Below are 14,472 nucleotides of genomic sequence, written 5' to 3'. Positions count from 1 at the left end.
GCTCTCCAGCATCCTGGAAGACTCTTCTTGGGAGTGAGATACATGTGCATATCTCATCATTAAGGAGCAATGGGACTGAGAAAGACTTCTGAGATTAGGCTTCTCCAGTTGTTGGTCCAAAAGCAAGAACATGATTTGCAGAACATCACTATATGTGCCTACAGTGCAAATAATTGATTTTTTCCCATTTGTTGGCTGAATCAAAATATTGAAAGAAAATATGTCATTTTGGATTGACCCAAAATGAAAACTTTCCAGTTTACTTGGTAAAACCCAAAAATTGAAACAAAAAAAGTTTTGGGTCAGACATTTAGTTTGACCCGAAATAAAATGTTTTGTTCTATTTTAGGTATTTTGAACTGCTTGTATTTATTAAAACCAAAGGAAAGACCATTCCTAGAACACCAGGAGGAGGTGGTGGCCCCTTGTAGGTAGAACACTCACTAGGGATCTAAGACACCTGGGTTCAAGCCCCCAATCTGCCTGGTTTGGAGTAGGGATTTGTACTTGGAGTCGTTGTGGACAGCAGCAGAACAGCTTCAAAAGGAGAGATTGCGAGAACCTCACCCCAGAATAGTTCAGAATAGTGCCCTAATCACTGCAATGTAAAAAATTGAGAGGTGGGGTTGGATTATTCAGCAAATTCATGTCAAATTCACAAATAGTTCTGATACGCTCAGAAGCCTGTGTACTAAAGAGTTTTGAAACCCTTCTCTCATTTTAAGTATTGCATTTTTCATTTTCCTATTTTTCTTTCATCTGTTATTAGCTGGAAGACATCCTAGACTCTTTAATTTCTTTATTTTCATGGTGTGAAAATGAAAAAAGTGGTTATATGCAAGCATGTGGGTGTGACCACCCATGAAAGCCACATGGGGAAGATGCCATGTTTGGTTTAGATACATTTGTCTGCTGCAGGGTAGACACATGTGCCTGTTGTTACCAACCTAGAAATCGGTAGCCTGAGGAAAAGTAAACTGACAGACTAAATAGCAGGTGAAATTCTTTATTGGTTTTCCTGAGCTGATGTTGGATTACAGCCTAGTGATGCTCATACAGGGAACCAGAGGAGCTTTATGCATTCTTGTCACATAGTCTATATTCACCCACGAAAGTTTATGCTCCAATACATCTGTTAGTCTTAAAGGTGCCACAGAACTCTCTGTTGCTTTTTACAGATCCAGACTAACATGGCTACCCCTCTGATAATAGTCTATATTGGTAACCATGTTATATTGTTTGTCTACCTTCTCTTTAGGAAGCACTGTGATGCGCATGATGGCCTTTGACGCTGATGACCCTGCTACAGACAATGCTCTTTTGAGGTATAATATCCTTAAGCAGACTCCTGACAAACCATCTCCAAATATGTTCTTCATTGATCCAGAGAAAGGAGACATTGTCACAGTGGTATCACCTGCATTGTTGGACCGTGAGGTAAGTGAATAATTTATCTATCTAAATATATGTACTGTCCTTCCATTCATGTGGGCCTCTTCAACATAGCATCTGAGCATACTTCTTGATAGTATTTTTGTGTTATATGAACAGAGGCTCAGAAATGTTCAGATGTTGAAATTTGCTCAACAAAGCTCTATATTGTAGAGCTTTCTATTTGATGTCTGTATCAGAGTTTGTATACCATGCTCATCATTTACGAATCTGGTACCAGAGTTGATAGACAATGCATTTGGCATTGGATGCAGTAGAATTTTTCATTGCATAACACTGGACATAAAATCACAGAAATTAATACACTTTTAGAACTTGAAACAGTAGCTGTCTGCTGGTTTGGAACAAAAGGCAGACGTGATTTCCTATCTGACCTTTTATGAAATTGTGCTGGGTGTTATTCTGGCTCTTTAAATACCCTCTGGTCTTAAAGAGAATTTCCTAGCCTGTGGGACAAATTTCATTGAGTAATACTTAGTTCTTATAATCAAAAAACAAAAATCAGTCCCTTCCTGCAAGCCAGAATGAATGTTAAAGAGCCAGACTGTCTGTACGTTTGTTGGTAAAGGAGAGCAATTCAGCAATATATATTTATTTTGGAATGTGTAACTGACATTTAATATTGTGAAAGCCCAAATTCTTCTGACAGATACATCAGTGTGTATCTGGAGTATCTCAACTGACAATCCATTTATACTGGTATAGCTGAGAGCAGAATCCTTTGTCCACAGAACCAAATGTTAATATCTGCAAAAGGTTCCTTTTTAACCACAGGGTCTCCAGTTCAAAACCTTGTTATTGTTTTCTGAAGTCAGGCTTCTGCATTTTTTATTCCTAATACGTAAACAACCTCAAGATAAAACCAATTTACTGGAAATTGAAAAATCAATGGAAGGTGATGAACAACCCTACCTTGCCTAGTATGCGCCAAAGGTCAGTGGTAATACATGAAATAATGATGCTATTTACATACAAGAAATCTGTCTAAGATTGAACTGTTATTGCTATTGCACAGTGTATGCTGAAAGCAAGACTTGAGCTCCCCATGATTTCCTATTAACTGCTGATTTGATACCTTTGTGTGGAAAGTAGGGTGGCATCATCCAATCTCGCCAAAATTGCAAAAGTGATTTTTGTTGCTGCTGCGTGTGTTGAAACCATTATAAAGCTATAATTGGAACTATGCAGACCTTTAGCACTGAAACCCAGTGTTACCTGAGCTCACGTGTGTTTATAATTAACTTTTAGCTGAGAATATGGGCTAGCCCGGGTCCCTTCCATTTCTACCATACCAGGCTCTCCCTCTCTCGTAGGCTCTGACCCCCACTGACTTGCCTTCATGTGTCTTTTGGGGCGACACAGTGGCCTGCAATCTTGCCTTTCCTTCCAGAGTCTTCCTGGCAGTTAACTATCCCACTTACCCATCATGCCACCTGGCACTTTTGTAGTCAGCCAGCAGTTCTGCTGCTCATATCCAGCATCTTCTAGGGACCAACAAGCAGGCCTGCTGCCTCCCCATAGCCTGGATTCACTTCATCAGAGGAACTTGGGAGTCTGTCTGCAATCTCATTCAGAGGCAGAGGCTTGTAATAGCCCTGGAAAATTAGCTTCGGGAGAGGTACTATCTTTCTGTGTGTTTATACAGCTCCTGACACAGTGGAGACCCCATCCTGAGTGCTGGTGGCCTTTAGGCACTATCATAATACAAATAATTATAAGTGGGCACGGTTATGCCAATGCTTCCCCTTCTATAATGTCAAGTCACAGTAAAAGGAATTCCTATCTCTCATCACAATACTGTCTTGGGGTGTCTCAGGCTCCAGACTGGGGTATTAGCAGCGGCAGGGTGAGACTGAAGTAGCATATCTCAGTCCCACTGCTGCTTAATGATGAGGCATGCACATGCATCTTGCTCCCAGGAAGTCTTCCAGGATGCTGGAGAGGGATGGCAGGAAGCAGTCCTATTTGCTGCCCTTATGTGGATGCCAGTTGTGAATAGGGTGACCAGATTGTGAATATCGGGACTGTCCCTATAAAACCGGGACATCTGGTCATTTTAGTTGTGAAGAATGGGTCAAAGATCCCCCCCATTGAAGATATGAGGGAGAGGAAATTGAGCCAGCCCCTCTCCAAAGATTATGGGTGCTGAGGGGCAGGGTTTTCAAGTGACTATATGATGTAGTCTCAGAAGATACCCCCAGAATTTACAGAAGGAAGTCCTGTGGGGAAGCTTCTTGTTGAAACTGACACAGAGTCCTCCAAGCTTCAGGTGAGCCATGAAACCATACAAATTGATCCAGCTGTTTCTGACCACCAAAATTCCAGCAGCTTCACGTGAGCCCTAGTTGCAGTCAGCCCAGTCTGTCTCATGTACTAGTCCTTTTTTATTACTGTATATTTTCTCTTGAAACACAAAAACAATTGCCAATCAAACTGGTATTATCCTTAGTTGTTCTGTGTACGTTCACTGAATAACAATGAAAGCAACTGAGGAAACTGTGGCTGAGTTTAAGGTTAAACATATCAGGTAGGCTAAACATGGAAGGACAAAAAATTCGGGCTCTCATTATTCAACTGTGAATGCACTGGAAGTTGATATAAATGCTTTTAAAGCAACTGTGTTAAAGTGATGATCACAGTTAGTCCATGTTTTCTAGCTCTTTTATTAATTTTAGTCATTGAGTAGATGCAGATGCTTATGTGAAGCCTGCCTCTTGACTTGAGCTAAATTGACAGAATGTAAATTGCTATTTTTTTTATTTCAAGTTTAGTTTCTTTCATGTTTGTGTATCATAGGGAAGCTGCAAATATTGCCCAAGGGGAGATATTGAGATGGAGAGGTACAAGGCATCTGGCAGTTTTTGATTTCCCTTTTGAACATAAGCAGCAACCCATATTATTTTTTCATGCTTTTATATTTTAAGAGGAGCTGCTGTGAGACAGCTCTGGGAGTCATTTCTATGCAGAAATTCAAGATCCAGGTACTAACCCCCAACCAACCAAAATCATCAGAGCTAGGTAACTCAGACTTTATACATGAGTAAACACACCTGGGTGAAGGTTTGGTTGTTCCTAATGCAAAGACAAATGTTGGGGTTATATCTGGTAACTCTCTAGGAAGTAAAAGAAATATTTAAAGGGACATTTATGTGATGGAAAAAATATATGTAACTTGCTTTTTGTGAGCCTCAACCTACCATCTGCTCCTCCCACTCAACTGAGCAGTTTTTTTATGTCCAATCACACTTGCCTCTAAATGAAGAGCAGTTAAGATAAATTCCTAAGAACCTTCAGAATCTTGATTCCTTGGACTGCCTTTAAATATCTTACAACTGGAAAACCTGCCCTTATATGAGACTGTGAACAAAGAAAGGTCAGAAGGAACATTAAGTGTTCTCTTCTGAAGATGAGCAATTCTGGGATCAGTTATCAGGAAGAATTTGAGCAGTCAGATTATGGTTGTCAAGTGTGCAGTAGCCACAGTGTTCCCTTCCTCTGCTACCTGAAGGGAAAGGAGATCTGAAGCCACTGCGAGCCTAGGTTTCCTGCATTACCTGTCTGCTTTTAGAACACCAGTCTGGCTACAAAGGTGCCGACTCTGTGAGTGTTCCAGGGCTGAGCACCCATGGAACAAAAATTAGCGGGTGCTTAGCACCTGAGGGCAGCCAAGCTCTTCCTCCTCACAACGCCTCCCCACAGCTGTTCCATGGCATGCAGGATGCACTGGGAGGCAGGGGGTGGGTGGGGATGGGGTGGGCGAGGGGGAGGAGGCGGAGCAGGGTGGAGCAGGGGCAGGAAGAGGCAAGGGGGATGGGGCTTGGGGGAAGGGATGGAATGGGGGGGGGGAAGAGGCAGGGTGGGGCTTGGAGGAAGGGATGGAGTGGTGGTGGGTCTGGGGCGGAGGGGGTTTGAGCACCCCTTCCCCCGGATAGAGAGGAAGTCTACATCTATGATCTCAGTCTCAATCTTCAGAAAAGATTGAAAATATGACATAGTAGTAACTAAATATTGTAGTATTAAACCAGTGATTCTCAAACTTTTGTACTGGTGATCCCTTTCACATAGCAAGTGTCTGAGTGCAACCCCCCTTATAAATTAAAAACACTTTTAAATATATTTAACACCATTATAAATGCTGGAGGCAAAGCGGGGTTTGGGGTGGAGGCTGACAGATCGCGACCCCCCAGGTAATAACCTCACAACCCCCAGAGGGGTCCTGACCCCCAGTTTGAGAACCCCTGTATTAAACAGTATCATATGCCAGTATTTAGGGCCAGATCAAACTCCTCTAGTACTTGATGGGAATTTTTTCCCATTGACTTCAGTGGGAGTTGGACTGGGCTCCTGCCTAGTTTGCCTAAATACTGTTTGTCAGGTAATTTTTTTCTATTTTGCATTGGAGGGGGGGTTAGAATATAGCAATATAACACCCCAGCCACTAAGTTCAGGCCTGGATATGTACTAGAGCTGGGCAATTTTTTTTGAGAAATAATTTATTTGCCAAAAAACACAGTTTCAGATCAGCCAAATCTGTTTGTGAATTCACGTCAAATTCACGCCAATAGATTCATGTCCCCAACCTCTCCCGCAAAGGATTTTTTAAAAAGTCAAAATGTTTCATTCTGACATTTTTGAAATGAAACATTTTAACTTTTCATTTGTAAACGATGTTTCGGTTAGAAATGTAGTTAGATTTATTAAAAAACAAAGATAAGCTCTCAAAAACTAAACAAAACATTTTTGCTTCATTTTTGGTTGAAAAAAATGATGAGTTCAATGCATTTTTTTTTATGGCGAGAAAAAAATAATTTTCCATTTCTGGGTGACAATAAAAAAATATTTTCAGATTTTTTGGTTTGACCTCTGAGCTGAAAAAAAAAATCAGCTATTCACTCACCTGTAATATGAACTTCAGTGTAATTTTAACTGCAAAGTTCAAAGCAAATTAGGGGTGTCTAGACCAGTGGTTCTCAAACTAGGGCCACCGCTTATTCAGGGAAAGGCCCTGGCGGGCCGGGCCGGTTTGTTTACCTGCCACATCCGCAGGTTCAGCCGATTGCGGCTCCCACTGGCCGTGGTTCACTGCTCCAGGCCAATGGGGGCTGTAGGAAGCGGCGCGGGCCGAGACACATGCTGGCCACCCTTCCCGCCGCCCCCATTGTCCTGGGGCGGCGAACTGTGGCCAGTGGGAGCCACAATCAGCTGAACCTGCAATGCGGCAGGTAAACAAACCGGCCCGGCCAGCCAGGGGCTTTCCCTGCACAAGCGGCGGCCCTAGTTTGAGAACCACTGGTCTAGGCCCAAGGTATCAGCTTGGACCTGTTTCTATAACACATGGCCACATGCAAAATATAATGATAGAAAAAGTTATTTTCTTCAGTTTACAGGAAATATATGGCATATACAGTAAGCTGAAAGGCCCAATCTGGCAACCTGCTGAGTATTTTCACTTCTGGGGATGGGAGTTGAAGGTGCTTAGCACCTCAGAGGAAGTGTTCAGCAATTTCAAAAATGATTATGCCCCAAATCTATCAACATTTATATTATTTATGTATTTTTCAGTTTCCAAATTGTTTCCAAAAGTGTATGTTCCTCAGAGTTTGCTGCAAACTCTAATAATTTATGGAAGAACATCCATTTTCATTTTAAGAAGGCATGTAAGGACATATTTTTGAAGATGTATGTTCATTTTTTTTCTTATGGGACTTGAGCATCCTTGAGTGTGTCAGAGATGAAGATTGAAGAGCGTAAGGGGGCAAATTATACCTCCAAACATCCACTGGAGAATACATTTTGATTCATAGATTCAGAGCAGAAAGATGCCCTATACCAAAGTGTGCGGTCTAAATGACCCAAAATAGAACATAGCAGAATTTCACCTATCAAAAAAAAAGTAAAAATTCGATGTTGTGTAAATGGCCTGAAGTTTTGTATTTTAGGGGACAAAAAATCCATTTCAAAGTGACTGCAGTGAGCAAGAAATAATGCTTCTCATGTGAATACTAGAAAAGGCAGCTGTACTTTCATAGAATCAAGTTCTCTTAAACCTCTTTGATAAAGCACTAATCATTTTTATCCATTACCCACTGTGCTCTTTTGCAAGTGTTACAGAATCAGCGTTGTGGAGGAAAATATCAATTCTTGTGTGAATTGAGGGGTATATAGAAGCTAGTGCTACCTCTATCCATGTAAAATGCTGTTCACTCTACTCCTAATATGGTTTGATGAATAAATAATTTGCTTTTCGTTCCTGCTAGGAACTGCTGCACTTAATTTGCAATATAGTTAAAAATAGTTTGAAATATCTACAAAATGCTGTAGTATATTGAATCATAAAAATGTAGGGCTGGGAGGGACCTCGAGAGGTCATCAAATCCAGGTCCTGTGCTAAGGTAGGACCAAGTAAACTGAGAACATCCCTGACAGGTGTTTGTCCAATCTGTTCTTAAAAACCTCCAATGATGGGGATTCCACCATCTCCCTAGGAAGCTTATTCTTATTCCAGAACTTAGCTACCCATATAGTTAGAAAGTTTTCCCTAATATCTAACTGAAATCTCCGTGGCTGTAGATTAAGCCCATTACTTCTTGTCCTACCTTCAGGGGACATGGAGTACAATTAACCCCATACTCTTTATAAGAGCCCTTAAACATATTCGAAGACTGCTATCTTTTCTCAAGACTTAATATACGCAGATGTTTTAGCCTTTGCTCTTAGTCAGGTTTTCTAAACTTTTATCATTTTTGGTGCTGTCCTCTGGACTCCAATTTTGTCCATATCGTTCTTAAAATGTGGCACTCAGAACTGGATACAGAACTCCATCTGAGACCTCACCAGTACTAATTGGAGCAGGACAATTACTTCCTATATTTTATATATGATACTCCTGCTAATACACCCCAGAATTATATTAGGCTTTTTGCAACTGCATCTCGTTGACTCATAATAAATTTCTGATCCTCAATACACTCCAGATTCCTTTCCACAGTACTACCATCTAATCATTTATTTCCCATTTTGTAGTTGCACACTTGATTTTTTCCCCTTCATCCATGTAGCACTTTGCACTTATTTATATTGAATTTCATCTTGTTGATTTCGGACCAATTCTCTAATTTGTCAAGGTTGTTTTGAATTCGAATCCTGTCTCCCCAAAGTGTTTGCAACCCCACCCAGCTTCGTGTCATCTGCAGATTTTATAAGTGTACGCTCCACTCCATTATCCAAGTCATTGATGAAAATATTGAATAGTACCAGACCCAGGACTGACTCTTGCAGGACCCTGCTAGATAGACCCTCCCAGTTTGACAACCAACAATTGATAACTACTCTATGAGTGCGGTCTTTCAACCAGTTGTGCACCCACCATATAGTAATTTCATCTAGAGCACATTTCCCTAGTTTACTTATGAGAATGTCATGTGGGAGTATATCAAAAGATACATCACTTCTAGTTCCCCTCCCCCCAGCATCTACTAAGCCAGTAACCCTGTCAAAATAAGGAAATTAGGTTGGTTTGGCATGATTTGTATTTGACAAATCCATGCTGGCTATTCCTTATAACCCTGTTAGCTTTCAGGAGCTTACAAATTCCTTGTATAATCATTTGTTCCAGTATCTGTCCAGGTATCAAAGTTAAGCTGACTGGTCTATTATTCCCTGGGTCCTCTTTGTTCCCCTTTTTAAAGATAGGTGTTATGTTATGTTATGTTATGTTATGTTATGTTATGTTATGTTATGTTATGTTATGTTATGTTATGTTATACTATATATTTAAAGGATTCATCTGTAAAGAAAATCAATGCAGATATATGACACTGGGCCAAGTCCAGCAAAGTTAAGTTTCTTGTACTCTGGAAATTCACCCCCAGGGCACCCTGGCTAGCCACTACATATTTCCAACAAGTGTCCCCCACATTGTCAACTGTGCTGACTTATTATTGCCCACTCCTCCACTATCATTGAGGTTGCATCTGCTGTGTATCCCGGCACCCTGGTCCCTCATTCTGTACCTGATACCTGCGAGCTAAAGGATTTATGCCTTAAGGTGGCATAAATATGAGGTTACTCCGGCCCACTGAGTTGCTGTTCACTTTGACTTTTTGTGAAGTGGGATCAATCACCAAGTCACCTAATATTGTTTCTTCTTACCGATTGCATGACTGAAACATTTGAAACAAGAGAAGGATGAACGATGGCTAACTAGTGAATACTCTTGCTAATGCATGTGTTGGTGGACATTCATACTCAGAGAAGCTATTCCCCAAGGAGTCATGCAAACCAAACGTTCTTGCATATTCTACAGTACCAAGATGTGTAAGCCTGCTTGGAAGGACTAGCCATTTGGACAAATGTTGGCATGCATGGCTTTTGAAATATTCAGCCAGCTCTTTTTCTGACAGTGAATCACATTATTCTTCGTCGATAATACTTTGCCATTCTAAAGGGCAACAGTACATAATACAAAGCTTTTGCTTTATTTTATTGACAACATTTGCGAGTGGACACTACCCTCTATATTCTTCTCTTTCTTTTTTGGCAATATGCATCTTTAAGCAGTCAATAGACTTCTTACTTTCTCGTTCTAAATGTTGAACTGACATCATGCTCGCATTTTTAATGAAAAAAATTACTGTTTTCAGCAAATGTATTTCACACTTGATCTTTGTATTATACTCTAGAATATTCATATTTACAATGATTTTAGGGAAAGCTATAACTCAGGGGTCGGCAACGTTTGGCACGCGGCTCGCCAGGGTAAGCACCCTAGCGGGCTGGGCCAGTTTATTTACCTGCTGACGCGGCAGGTTTGGCCGATCGCGGCCCCCACTGGCCGCGGTTCGCCGTCCCAGGCCAATGGGGGCGGCGGGAAGCGGCGCGGGCGAGGGATGTGCTGGCCACGGCTTCCCGCCGCCCCCATTGGCCCGGGACGGCAAACCGCGGCCAGTGGGGGCCGTGATCGGCCAAACCTGCCGCGTCAGCAGGTAAATAAACTGGCCCGGCCCGCTAGGGTGCTTACCCTGGCGAGCCGCGTGCCGAACGTTGCCGACCCCTGCTATAACTTGAATTAGATTCAGTTCTGACTTAGAATGATTGTATCATTTTATCTTATCTACCGCTTGAAAGTCCCACTCTCCCTTTATTTTGTTTGCAAGATAGTAAATATTACAGCTGGACCTCATTTCCTAAGCTCCATTTTTTAAAATGAAAACACTGCATTATCTATCAATCTAAAAAGATAGAGACCTAGGAGCCCCTCATTTTACCTAGAGGATTTACCAACTGCTGGATTCTTTGTATAGCCCAGAAGGGATGGACATTAATATGTGACTGGCTAGAGGGCTGAGTCACAGAAGAGGCAGACCACCATGGGCCCGGAGCAGCTGTCAACAGGGGGAGCCAGGAAAAAAAAGAACCTTACATGCCCTGCCCAACCACTGAGTGGCACCTGCAGCGAGTGATCTCCTTCCCCCGCCAAGAGAGGCTGTTCGACAAAATAAGACTCTAAATGATATCCTCTCACTCAAAAGGGACTTTGATAGGTTTTGATTAAGTTTGTCCTATATAATCACTCAAGTGCTTCTTGCCTTGTTTTGATTCCTTTCCCCGTGTATATCCCAACCAATAAATTTTCTTTCTTTAGTATGTGTGCCATTAAACCAAGCAAACTGAGGTCTCCGGATACCAAACCCCACATCCTGCTTGGCTGTTTAATGTTGTGCAGTGACAGGATCATGTTAACATCTTTGACTTTTTGGGCCCATTATTCCATTGAAATTAATACAATGCCCTTTGTGGCCTCTCCAATCCTATTGCCTGCTGGTGTAACAGAACTAGCTACTGGACTCTATGCACTAGCAGAGGGTGCAACTGGATTTAGCAGCCAGATACCTGGTTTATTCTATGAATCTGCCACTGAAAATTTTGGTGGGATTATTATAAACTCCTTATTCATTGATTGAGGATAGCCACTTTTCACAGAGGACTTTTAATGTTTGCAAAGCCACAGAGCTAATATTTCTTGCATTTCTGTAGCCCCAAATGAGAATACATTTCAGCTATCAGCATTTATTCAGAATATACAGACAGCTGCTATCATGCTTAGAGTAGCTCTCTGTCAGTGCCTTGCAGATAACTGGGTTTTTATCTTTCAGCAACACATCAGTGACAGTGGTCTTGTGGATGCCATTAAACTCTTGGCTTTTGAGAGTTCTCCAGTACTAGTCTCAATCCTCAAAAAGTCCAGCTGCTCTGCAGCCGGTGGAGTGTCTTTTTGTTTTACTGGAGCTCAGTGATATTCAATGGAATATGCAAGGTAGGTGGAATATTAAGGCAGTTGGGGCCTGACTCTCCATTGCCTTGAATGCTTGTGCAGTCATTTACCTTTATGCAAATTGAATATGAAGTGGGTAGCATTTGCTACCTTCTGTCTGAGAGACTGATTTGGGAGCATTTGACACCCACTTTTCCCAACTATTAGCCCAGGGGTAAACAACTACAGAAAGTTCAAGTCAGTGGAGAATCAGGCCATAGGGGCCAAATGTTTAGTTGCAAACAAGCAATGTGTGGGGTTAGGAATGAGAGTACAAAGGAGTACTTTCTTCTTTACAGACACTGGGGCTAATAAACCACCGGTCCTGTCCCCGATGTACATTTACACCAGTTGCCAGTGGGTGCATGGGACTGGCAGGATGACAAACATCCACTACATGTTTCATTGTCCGTGGTCTTGCTCCCTACCCCAGCAGTCAAGAGGTAGTTTGTAGGAGCCAATAAGACACCTCTATGCCATCCAAGGATTCTCCGAATAAAAGTTCGCAATGGCCAGTCAGCGCTCCATTGGAGCCAACAAATGCAGGCTTATCACAGTCTAGTATTTGGCTCTAGCATTGATGTAGATCAGGGGTCGGCAACGTTTGGCACGCCGGCTCGCCAGGATAAGCACCCTGGCGGGCCGGGCCAGTTTTATTTACCTGCTGACACGGCAGGTTCGGCCGATCGCGGTCCCCACTGGCCGCGTTTCGCCGTCCCGGGCCAATGGGGGCGGCGGGAAGCGGCACGGGTGAGCGATGTGCTGGCCGCGGCTTCCTGCCATCCTCATTGGCCCGGGACGGCAAACCGCGGCCAGTGGGGGCCGCGATCGGCCGAACCTGCCGCGTCAGCAGGTAAATAAAACTGGCCTGGCCCGCCAGGGTGCTTACCCTGGTGAGCCGCGTGCCAAACGTTGCCGACCCCTGATATAGATGAACTTTTTAATTTAAAAAAGGAAGCAAATATCTGCGCTCACCTGTTGCATTTTGCTCATCTGTAATTATCTTACATGTTGTTGTTGTTGTTATTGTTGTTGCTTTTAAAGGAATCCATTCAGCAATTTATTATGCTTTGTGATTTTGATATTGTATGCTGTGTCCAGAAACAGTGAGTGTCCTTGAGGTAGAACAGCCATTTATGATGCTCCTGGTGTGTTATATTGTTCAGCCATCAAAGATTTTAATGGAATAGAAAATTTACTTCCTATTAATGTCAGTCTTTTTTTATATATGTACAGAATGACTATTAAGTTACCTGTTGAAGTATGTGAAACTAAAAAGGATGATGATAACATAAAAGGATTGGAAGAGGTTTGCCGGCTTATGGTTATACAAATTAGTATTTTTTTCCCCATGAAGAATTTCTGCAATGGGAGCCTTTATCATTCCCAAGCTGAATGATACCCCTTATGTTTTGGCACATCACCTTTACTTTTCTACAACTCTCAGACAAGTTTCTTTGGCAATATGAGGATGGGCTTATACATTTTCTTATCAGAAACACAATGGCAAACAGACTGGGAATTCTTGGTACACACTGTAATGGCAGCCTTTTTTTGTATTGCTTCATTTAGGGACCAGTTCAGGAAAGCATTTAAGTATGTGCTTAAATATGCCATCACTAAACTCAGAACTGCCCACTTCTAAGGTAATTAAGTGTCAATTTACAAAGGGGGAAACGAGGCACAGAGAGATTAAGGCCCAGACCTGAAAGGTCTAACTCCCATTGGAGTTAGATGCCTAAATACCTTTGAGAATCTGGGTTTAAGTGATTTTACCAAAGGCCACACAGGAAATTTGTTGAGAGAGCTAGGAATATAATCCACATCTCCTGACACCCCACCCTGTGCTTCAAAACCCTAGAAAATGCTTCCTCTCCACCACTGTGTACCCACAATAGTATTTCAAGAGACTACTAAAACATACATATATTTCTTGGCTACATGATAACTAAGGGGTTACATGAAAGGGGAGGGGAAGATTATAGCTATATACAAAGTATTTGAAGGATATGAACACCAAGTATGAAGCAGAATCATTTAGGCAGGTCCAGCCATAGGTGCTGGAACTAGTGATGCTGGGGGTGCCACACCACTTGGCTTGAAGTGGTTTCCATTATATCCAGGATTTACAGTTTGGTTCAATGGCTCTCAGCACCCCCACTATAAAAAATGTTCCAGTACCCCTCGGTCCAGCTGAATATTGGAAAGCTTCCCATTACAGCTGCATGAATAATGGATTTACTGGCAATTAAAAAATGTTTTGGGTCAAAGGATTCTTTTTCAAGATTTTTGACAAATTAAAAAGTGAAACAAATCTTTTGTGTCAAATGAAACATTTCATTTCAACGGTATCTAAATGAAAACTTTAGATTCGGGACATTTTCACACACATTTTATTGCTTTTTCTAAATAAAACTAAAGAAAATATTGAAACTCAAAGTCATTTAAAGTGAAAAACAAACATATCACTTAGAAAATGTCAAAACAAAGCATTCTGGGGGTTTTGTCATATTTTTGTTTTCACTTGAAATAATTCAGCAAAACGGACATGAATTCACAAAATGTTTTGGTGACACTGAATCGGCATTTTTCACACACACCCAAAAAAATGTTTGGCCAGGTCTGTTCCCAATATTTGATATCTACTAGATATCTACTGTCTAAAAGAAAGAGATGGATGTAAGGCATCAGGTCCATCATCCTGGCTA

At 41.8% G+C, this 14,472-nt stretch overlaps 1 protein-coding gene across 1 annotated transcript in view; it reads left to right on the top strand.

Annotated features, from left to right (window-relative positions):
- Positions 1-14,472, top strand: part of CDH13 (cadherin 13) — a 608,253-nt gene that overhangs the window by 403,238 nt on the left and 190,543 nt on the right. Inside the window, exon 6 of the mRNA XM_065416779.1 lies at positions 1,259-1,437. Coding sequence (XP_065272851.1) covers positions 1,259-1,437 — 179 coding nt within the window. The remainder of the gene's footprint in view (positions 1-1,258; positions 1,438-14,472) is intronic.

This window comes from Emys orbicularis, chromosome 14, assembly GCF_028017835.1.
Source record: "Emys orbicularis isolate rEmyOrb1 chromosome 14, rEmyOrb1.hap1, whole genome shotgun sequence".
NCBI classification, from domain to species: Eukaryota; Metazoa; Chordata; order Testudines; family Emydidae; genus Emys; species Emys orbicularis.
This window is presented reverse-complemented; position numbering and strand designations above follow the sequence as displayed.